General features: G+C 41.3%; 1 protein-coding gene across 4 annotated transcripts in view; it reads right to left on the reverse strand.

The window, feature by feature from the left end:
- gdpd5b (glycerophosphodiester phosphodiesterase domain containing 5b) overlaps positions 1 to 10,678 on the reverse strand; it is a 51,793-nt gene that overhangs the window by 10,070 nt on the left and 31,045 nt on the right. For all 4 annotated transcript variants that reach the window (XM_046074936.1, XM_046074937.1, XM_046074938.1 and 1 more), the window contains exons 3-9: positions 8,461 to 8,564; positions 5,487 to 5,580; positions 5,226 to 5,285; positions 4,735 to 4,833; positions 3,777 to 3,870; positions 2,142 to 2,287; positions 608 to 690 (exon numbers count right to left, since the gene is read on the reverse strand). In XM_046074936.1, the coding sequence (XP_045930892.1) occupies positions 608 to 690; positions 2,142 to 2,287; positions 3,777 to 3,870; positions 4,735 to 4,833; positions 5,226 to 5,285; positions 5,487 to 5,580; positions 8,461 to 8,564 (680 nt within the window). The remainder of the gene's footprint in view (positions 1 to 607; positions 691 to 2,141; positions 2,288 to 3,776; positions 3,871 to 4,734; positions 4,834 to 5,225; positions 5,286 to 5,486; positions 5,581 to 8,460; positions 8,565 to 10,678) is intronic.

Here is a 10,678-nt window from a genome sequence, read left to right on the forward strand (position 1 = left end):
AACCCACCTCCACACACCCAGCAGCAGCAAGGCAACACTCCCCACCTCTACACAATCACTCATCCTCCATATATGCACATGCATGAGTAGACACGTACACCCACTGACTACCACATACCATGGCCACTATAGTATCCACTCTCCCCACTTCCTCTTTCTTCTTCCAAGTGTGTCTCAGCCTGTCACCTCTCATTAGGCTGGTTGTATCATGCCTTCATCTACTGCCTGCTGACAAGCAGACCTGCTGTTGCATCCTGTGACTGTTGTAGTTAGTAAGTATGTGTTTTCATGTTGACAGAATATTACCGCTTTGCCCTTTTCCCTTTCAAGACAAATCACTTGTTAAGACTACATAAACATTCCTTTTTTTTTGGACAGACCTCATGATTTCTCTATAACATAATGTACGACACACTATGTATTGACTGGTAATACGTCGACTAGTGTGAGCTTGTTCTACTGTGGTACTGATATTAATATGTTTTGGGTAAACCAATGTTTCCATAATTTATGAAAGGAAAGCAAACAGCGAGGCACGATGTAGACAGACTAAATAACCTTTTATTTGTTTGGCCTCGTCATTCTGCTATATTGATCGTGTGTGTACCTGATAGCCACGTCAGCCTCCAACCCAGTGACGTTCATCTGCAGAGCTCGCTGGAAGGACCACAGTGTGTTCTCTGGAGCGAGCTGAAAGAAAATACACACACACACACACACACACACACACACACACACGTGACTTTACTGGAGTCACTACTACTGTTGAGGAAAAAAAAAAAACAATGCCACATGAAAAGAAATTATTGCTTATTATCGAGTGGGTGTTACTAAGTCAACTCTTTCCTCTGAATACAGAGGAATGTTATGAAATGACAATGGGCAGCGTTGCTCTTTAACCCTTAAAGTTAAGGATCAATACCAAGCCAATAGGTTAAACAACACTTACTAGAAACGCTAATGACTGGGAACCACAGGATAGGAATGATGCTGTAATCAATACAAAGTCCTTCTGGGAATCTATGTCCGGTCATGTGCCTCTGAGTTTTCTCACAGCCTCGCAGAGCCACTCCTAATTTTAGATTCCACAGCGAGGATCGATTGCTTTTCACAGATACCACAGTATCGAGGGTGTGTTTTTTTGAGCGTGTGAGCAACTTATGAACAACAAGGACTCCATCTTCCAAGTGCTGCATAATACTGAGCCAAATATCAGTCCAAGCACATAAATCCTTCTTTGGGTAATGTTTAGAAGCAATAACATTAATATAAGCACATGAATCAAATATAAAAAGCAAAAATGTGCTTTGGTGTGCATGAATCATATCTTAATGTGGGTTTTGGAAGCATACTTAACAGGCTCTAACAGGCCTTTTAACACTGTAGTGGAGTCTAAAATCTGATCTGTAGGAGAGATTGTGATCTGAACATAAACAATCTCTAATTGATTCGCTTCCATTTCAAGCTCATCAAGTCGAACAGAACATCATAAAACCCAGCAGAAAATTTATCCCTGTCATACATCAGGCAGCGAGAGCCCCAGGTTCTCACTGGGTTATGTTTGTGGACTATTTTCAGTTGTGTGACCACAAGGTCATTAACAGACTAGAATAGCCTTGGGAAGTGCAGGAGAAGAAAAATGAGTGTAAAACAAGAGCAACAAATATCTGTACAGCCTGCACAGTTATTTCTCCTGCTTCTCTAAATCACAATCAAGTGGCACTCTGAATTAAAGGCTCATCTCCTGTGTGGCTCAGTGTCATCCACAATGGATGTTCAGGTTTGCTTTTATTTATGTAAAGCATGCTGAATTTCCCGTGTATGAAATGCGCTATATAAATAAACTTGCTATTGCAGAAGGTCAGGGGTTTGAGGCTGTCTGTACTAAATATCAGGCAGCTAAAAATTAATGGCAAAACGGCTGCAACCAACGCTTATTTTCATTGTCGATTAATCTGTCGATTATTTTCTCGATTAGTTGTTTGGTTTATAAATGTTAAAAAAGTGGTGAAAAGTCAATCAGCGTATCCCATAGCCCAAGAGGACGTCCTCAAATGTCCCGTTTTATCCACAATTCAAAGATATTCAGTTTACTATCATAGAGGAGTAAAGAAACCAGAACCAGAAATCAGCTGACTTACCATGGGGGCTCCCTGGTGGCCAATGACATCAGGGCGTTGCTTGAGAGTAGTGGGGTTCATGATGCAGGGGGAGTTGATGTTCAGGGGTACCACATAGAGCCCCAGTAACACACTGAGATACAGCAGCACAACCACCACCTGGAGCCCTGGGAGAAGACAGATGATAATATAGCGGCTGCTATGCACGAATTGAAGGAATGGTTCCAAATTTTGGGGAAGACGCTTACTTGCTGTCTTGACAAGAGTTAGATCAGAAGATTGATACAACTCTCATGTCGATGTTAAAAATTAAGCTACATTAAGCAGCTGGTTAGCTTAGCATACAGACTGGAAACGAGGGACACTGTTAGCCTACCAAAATCTACCTACCAGCACCTCTTATGCTCACCAATTAAAACATTATATCTTGTTTTTTGATCTGTACAAAAAAAAATAAAGACAACAACAATAATAATTAAAATTTGAACAGCTTACAATCTGTGTCTAATAATTGGCAAATAACTGCCAGTTGTGATTTTTGCACTAATGATATTGTTAGCAGCTTCACTTGTGGGACCATTGACTAATGCAGTTCATTTGCAAAGCTCGTTTCTGTCTTTTAGTAAACATCCTAAGCATGGACACAAATACATAAATTAAAGGAGCAGCACTGAGATTCAAGAGGAAATGCTGTCAGTAGTTGCTGTGAATGTGGGTAATGTTCAGTACCGTTAATAGCTACACACAGTGGCCAACACTGACATTAGCGGCCCAGGAGACACTTTCCCCTGCATCCACCTCAATGTGAGAGAGCAATGAAGGCTGTGTCACACACACACACACACGTATTGGTTTCAAGGTCAGCTCCAGGGTGGCGTTGAGTAGACAACTCTTGTTACACACAGGAGGCTCACAGACTTCAGACACACACACACACACCCCCACCCACCCACCCCCTCTTTGGTATTCAGACTACACTGTGCATTACAGCAGGGACGCTAAAGTGGGAGTAATCTGGCCAAGACCTTTCCAGCTCATCATGCCTCTCCAAAAGCAGAACATAAAATGTAACTGAACATGCTTTTTATTAGTTTTAAATGTCTCCCATAGTATAAAGGACAAACTGCTTTGTCTAACGTGAGGACCGTAATAAATAAAAAAAAAAAAAAAAAAGACAGTTATCTAACTCACTGGAAGTAAAATTCTCTTAGCTAAATGTATCTTCATATTAATTAAGTGTGTTCTTTTGAAATTGTATCAGTTACAGGAGAGGCCGACTGCATTTACAATAATTACTGTCAGGCTATAATTTCTTCATTAGACAATAAAACTGGTACATAAATGACACTAACCAATTCTATTCTATTCACACCTGTTCTGTTGTGCAGACACCAGTGGCAGTGAGGGTTAGGATATACACTAAGACCTGCTAATCCCCAGAAAGAGTCCTGTACTCGAGGAGAAAACAATCCAAGGTGTCCTTGCTGGAAAACATCACATGAGCCCGTAGGAATGTTAGCTATCTCAGAGACCCTGGGTGGAGGTCCTGGCCTCTGTCTACATAGTGTTAATCATTCACCACTCTTCCTGTGCACGTAGCAGATGGTTACATCAGGTAACAGTAACTTCTGTTCTGTGTTACAGAAGCAAACATACTTGTTTTTTCTGAGCGGGCGACCTGTCCAGCCACAATCCAAGACAGCGCTGTGACTGCGGCAAGAGCCCCGATGTGCAGGAACGGACCTGTGGCCTGGGCATAGGTAGTGAGAGAAAAGTAGATGAAGGCAGGACACGGAGAAAGGAAGAGGATATAAAGAAAAGGAAAAAAAACAACAACAAAAAAAAACACACAACAGAACTCAAACAACAGAGGTATGGGAGAGAGATTCAGGGTTTAAGAGATGACAGTGAGCAAAGTAGAGAAACAAAGAAAGACAGAGGCATGAAATTACAGACATTATCTGGGGTTAAGACATTTGTAACACTATTCACAGATAATAGCTATAATTTGTAGAGGCTTTCAAAGTGAATGGCATCAGTTTAAGTGGAACTGTGATTCCACTTCAATAATCTCAGGGACACAGTAATTATAAGCTTCTCACACATCTTTGGATATCGTTTAGCTGTTTATTGTTAGTAGGATGAATGCAGATTAAGTCTCGGGATATGCAGTTTATGTTATTATGCTTTTTTCATACAGCAATGTTAAACATGGAAATAAAATATAAATGACATGCTTGTAAAATGATCCACATACAGTGTGCTTACGAGGATGTTTTGGTAAGAGAACATAAGAGATACGTAAACAAAGACGATGCAGCTGTTGCAGGCGAGCTTGATTGATAAAATGCATTTTTGCATTTTTTCAAATTTGAAAGTCTGAATGATACCAGGTTCAAACAGGTTTTTAAAAAAACATTCCCAGGAAAGAGATAAAAGAATATCCAGGGAAAAGTGGTTACAGCTCAGTTATTTTAAACCCACAAACAAAATGGTCAAAGTCTATGTTGCTGCCTCCACCCTGTGTATCGCAACACTCAAATTTATTATCGGCAGTGATGTTAAAAACTATGAACAATGGCCTTTGGGCTTTCCTGTGTTTCAGTCTGCTGACCTGCAGGGAGATGGGGATGACGTCCCACTCTTGACTCCATGTTTGATTGACAGATATCACCCCAACAATGGTTGTGAGCAGAGCAGCAATCACTCCTATCTGTGTAGACAGAGAGGGAGTAAAACAGAAAATAAGAGGGGCTGTCGCTTTGAATACATACACACAGCACAGAATAACCCCAAATAGCTCCCAGCCCTTTCACACCCCAAACAGTGTTAACTCCTTGTATTTGGTTTGCTGATAGCATTTTATTTAAGGTAATTTACTGGCCTTTCACAAGCCCCGTGGCACGACTCGATGCAAACTGTAAGTTCAGGACAAGTTCAGCTGATCGGCAATGAATGAGCGCACACGCACCAAGCACACAAGTATATAAACTGCCCCGCCAACACACACCGCAACACAGAAAGATACGCATGTAAAACCCACCATCTTTTCACCACCCACACACATATTAGCACAGTTGCTCAGTCTCACATTTAGCACATTACCTTATGGAGCCAGTGCAAATTCAATTGTTGCCCAAGTGCAATGTGGCAAAGTGCTAAAACCTGAAAAGAGAGAGAGAAAAAAAACAAAAACATGACCCACACATAAGAGCACAGCATTCAAACACAAGTCTGCCACCTCACAGATTTCAACTTGCTCAACATTTCCATGTAACCAGTTACTCTGTCTAGTCTCTGCCAAGGCATTATGATGAACAAAACAAATTTAACTCCTCCAGAGTGAATACTTGATGTAGGACAGACCATTAAAAATGCAATGTAGGTGAAGCCAGCAGCGGTGGTGGCCAGGATGGGAACAGTGCCATCACTCCACTCCCCAGACCGGTTGTAGAGGAACCTGCAGGATCAAGAGAGTGAACAACATCTGAACATACTGAGTTCTCCTGCATGTTATCATTACTAACCTGTGTGAAGGATTGTGAAAAATTTAGTCTGTGTGTATGGAGTTTGTGTTCGTTTTTAAAATGCATCGTTTCCTTCAAATCAAACCACGTCTTCTAAGTCGACTTACAGTTATGTAAATAAGTTTTTTAGTCATATTGACAGCAACAGCCGGCAAAGGCTGATCTTTGCAGGCTTTCTTTCACAAACCGATAGCAGGGTAATGTGATTTTACGGATATATAGCTGTATTAGTTTACAAACAAAACATGTCACTCGTGTGGGACTTGTAATCTACTGTAGACTGTTGGTGTTTCAAAAGGACTTTGACTTGCAGGCAGACACCCATCAAGTCACCCTGAAGCTCAATGCTTTATTGTTGCTATAAAGTTAACAGACACAAACATAGGTGACTGTTATATTAACTGATGGGTAGCAAATTATTGGCAGCTGGTTTCTGTGTGGGAAGATTTAGTGTGGGAAACAGCAGCAAAGGCAACAACACAGATAACCAGCTGCACATATCACCATTTTTCTTTTATGCAAACAGATGCATCCAGACATAGTTCAGACACACAAAAGAGTGAAGAGTTGACACTGGGTACAGATTCATGGCTGCAAAGCAAAGACAAGTGCATGAGTGTGCGCATGCACGTTTTGACATGACAACTAGGGCCTATAGCACTAATTACTTTCAAAGCCTTATCAGTGATTCCAGTGGCACAGTGCCACAGCGGGGTCACTTACTGCTGATGCTCCTAGCCCTTTGTGAATATATTCATACTGCAGATGGACTGGGACACTCCCTGCTGCTAAATCACTAGAACACATAAGGGCATGGATGTCATCTCTGTGATTATCTGTACAACCCCTACAAAAAGCAGGAAGGAAAGCACGAAATGTGTATCCTTCCTATTAAAAAGTAACGGCAAATGTCTGCCCAGTAAAACTGACCTCCGGAGATGAATAAACGCTAGTGAGATTACTGATGAATGTGGACCTGGGTGGCTGTTTGGGGAACTGAAAGAGGGAGGTGAGGAATATACACAGAGTGAAAACGTGTTGAGAAAAGGGCTATTTAAAAAAAATAAATAAAAAAAAAGGTAAAAGAGCAACAAATCTAAAAGGATGAATGAGAGAAGGGCCTGGGTACAGGAAAAAAAAAAAAAAAAAAAAAAAAAAAAAAACTACATTTGGAAAGGAATGTGAGAAGAGGTAATTGAAGGCAACAGACGATAAGTGGGAAAGGTGACATTGTAGAGCAGGAGGGGAGGGGAAAGGAAGATGGAGATGGGATGTGACATTATGGGAAAACAGCAGTAAACATTCTGTACTACAGCTTGTACAAGAACATGTCGAACATATTATATATATATATACACACATATACATACACACACACACACACACACACACACACACACACACACACACACACACAACAACAACAACAACAACAAAAAATAAAAATTAACACAACCCACACACCAACCCCAACCTCAAGAAGAAGAATTTGGGGAAGGAATGCATCCACAGCTTACAGGATGTTGAAACATTGTCCATCAATACATATTCTTAATGTTCTGAGCGGTGTTTGATCAATTATTTCTGTAATTTGACCTTGTGTTGTGCAAGTCAAGTATCTACTTTCAATTTCATCAACAGTTTTTGTAAAAAAATCATGGGATTACATGTGCTTTAATAAGAATTGAGTCAGTTTTTGCAAAAGGTCATATTATGCTTTTCCCTCTCCTTTATTGTGTCATCTCTTTTTTTGTGCTTGTAATAGGCTTGCAAAAGTGAAAAAGCCCAAAGTCCATCGCAAAGGGAGTTTTAAGAGTTAAAACACTGCACCTAAACTGCCTGAAAACAGCTCGATTGTAGTCCAGCCTTTACTTCCGTAAACTATCTGCGTCACTTTGTAACAGACGTCATAATGCTCGCGTAACGGCTAGTCAGGCATGTCCTTAAAAACACCGGTGGAGAAACACACTGAGCTACTGCCTCCCCTCATCCCCAACTCTCCTTACCAAAAATTAGATACCCTCCAGGCAGTCAATGGACATGAAGTTGTTACTGTGATGTAGAGACAATGCACAGTTAAAACATTACTTACTTAAAGATAAATTTGTTACAAGTTAATAACTCACCACTCTGAAACTCTTGCTCCAGTCTAGGTTGCAAAGCTGGTTCAGGAACATGTACAGCTAAACTGAAGCCCTGGTTACCAGAATGTCAGGACTCGCCCTGCTCTGCTTCCAATTGGCTAGTAGTCCTTAACTAGGTACTGTGCATGCGTAACTCCAAACAAAGACTAAACTGAAGTGGGATGCTTCACTAGGTAGCTAAAATGGAGCGGTCAAACACAAAGGGTGAAGAGAGGTGCTGCACTACAAAAATATTTTGTTTTTTGAAAATTCAACAATGTAAACCTTTTCTGGTAAAACCCCTAAATAAAACTATGAAACTGAAAATGAGCATTATGTGATTACTTTAGCACATGTAATTGAAAACAGATACATTCTGTTATGGGTTTGAAATTCTGTGTGTGATCACATAAAGTTGTGGTCACATGAAAGTGGCAGTGGGCTCAGCCATTTACAGAACAGGAAATATTGAGTGAGTGTTACGTAACGGTGTAATCTGTGAAGGGCTGGGTGGTCTCTGCTCAGATTAAGGCAGAGGACAGATTAAACTGATGATTTAGGAAATCAATAAACCAACAAGCATGGATAGAATTTATTTACAGCCGAAACAATATGGTGACAGGCGTCTGGCCCCAGTTTGATCTGACCACCCACCCCCACCCCCACACACACGGATGGTTGTGTACTCACCAGTTGAACTCATTGTAGTCATTATGCGCCTCCCACCAGAAGTAGAACCAGACCAGCAGCAGACAGAAGGTAAAGAGGAGGATGAGGGACCACAGCAGCTCCCACTGCGCACACAAACATCCACCCATTAATAAATACAATTCATTATTTCTGTGGATCCACTATGTTTACTTAGAACAGAAAAAAGAAACATTACTTAAGTCCATTTGACAATACTAAAACCTCATTCACTGCTCCACTGTGTGACAAAATGCAGAGCAGCGTTCATTAGAAGTAAACTTTCCACAAACTAAGTTGAGCTCATTGTGTGAACCTGGCTGATGACCTTTGCAAAAAGTATTCCCTTATACACTTTGGTCATTACCAAAGAATGACTTAATAACTTCACATGCAAGCTGCCTAATTACTGTTCTCTGCCATGCACTTTTGTACCATGGCAAATTTTAAAATTGGCTACATCTTCAGATCCAAAAACACACCCCTAGGCCATACTCAGGAGGATATGTACATTTGCTCATCTCCATCTTCCTCAACGCGCATGAACACGCAAGCATTTGTTCCTCTTATCCCTGTGCCTAACCTACTACATGCCTAACCTTAACCCTTACCCTACCATCACCATAACCTGAACCCTAAAACCAAGTTTTAACCCTCAAAGCAGTCTCAACCCGTGGGGATCTCGGGAAAAATTAAGGTCCCTACGTTGATACAAGTCCCCCTCGCTTAGTGTACATTCAGGTTCAAGTCCGCACTGGGGGACGGACGGACGGACGCGCACACACACACACACACACACACACACTTTTGAGAGTCTTGAGTCTTTTTTTTTCCAGGCCAACTGTAATTGTTGTCATTATAGATGTCAAGTGTCTAGCATGTAAGACTCTGCTATTTATGTACATATTTGCATAAAAACAGTAAAAAGGTGTAGGCTTGATTGGTACTTTGTTTGGTGCCAAAAATTACAAACATAACTGGTTCTAGCTCCTCAAGTGTGAGGATTTGCTGCTCATTTCTGTTCCATATAACTATAAATTGAGTATCTTTGGGATTTGGAATGATGGTTGGACAAAACAGGCAATTTGAAGATGTCACTTTGAGCACCCAGAACAAAGTGATGCATGTGTGCACCGTCGTGTGAAGATAAAGACACTCAGTTACACAACCTAAGGATATCAGCTTCAATGCACCATTGTTGTATGTGCAGAGGACCAGATCATTATCGCTTCAACCAGCACACAGGTAAGACAGTCTGCTTGACCTGTTTATATCTAGTCCCAGCATGTTGGTCTTTTTTTTGGGGGGGGGGGGGGGGGGCACAAAATCTAAAAGCTTTTCAAATGCTAAATATGGAAGTTTTGTTCCCGCTGCCAGAGATTATAAAACTGTGCAGCAAATGAAGGTCATGTTTTGACCTCAAGCTTGTTTTAGGAGCTTTCCCACATGTCAGCTATCAGACTTTGGGTCAGACTAAATGTGGAAATAACGATGGAATACGGATGTATCATTTAAATTCTGGGCATCGTTCTATGGCAAAACAGATCAGTTATACAAAAAAGGGAAACAAGCTCACGGTAATGCCGAACCAATCCCCTTCTCATATTTGGACATTGCTTCTGAAGTGTACTTCAGAAAAGAAAGAAAAACATTATGTAAGAAGGTCCTCTTAGATCAGAGTTATATGGGCACAAAATCAATTTGGCTGTCTTCATAAAAACACTACCTACAATTATTTTCCAAAGAGCAAGAGCAAAGAGCCTACTGTTTGACTCTCCAGGCATCTACATCATTTAACTTCCACTGCAAAAAACAATCAAACTAAAGACCGTTTAACCGCACAAGCATTTAACTAAATTCAGATATGCCTTATAACAAAGAGCAAGTCAGTTCCACAAATGAACCGGTTACCATGGTCTCCGTGGGAGGCAGCTCTGCTCATTGATGAGAGAGCACCGACTCCGGTTCCCATGGACTTGGGAGATCCGAGTGTGCTCCCAAGAGGAGACATTGTTAATCCCCCCGACCCTTTCGTTCCTCTGCCTACTCCACCCCTGTGGATTATGATGGATGTGACCTGAGACGCCCCTGAGAGAGCAATAAGTGTGATGTGGTCAATAAGTTGACACTGAGGTAACTAATGAAATGGGTCACCTAATGCACTGTATCCCAGTCTCATTTCTGACACCTGAAGATAAAGGGGGGGGGGGGGGGGGGCCGT

Source organism: Micropterus dolomieu, linkage group LG17, assembly GCF_021292245.1.
Source record: "Micropterus dolomieu isolate WLL.071019.BEF.003 ecotype Adirondacks linkage group LG17, ASM2129224v1, whole genome shotgun sequence".
NCBI classification, from domain to species: Eukaryota; Metazoa; Chordata; class Actinopteri; order Centrarchiformes; family Centrarchidae; genus Micropterus; species Micropterus dolomieu.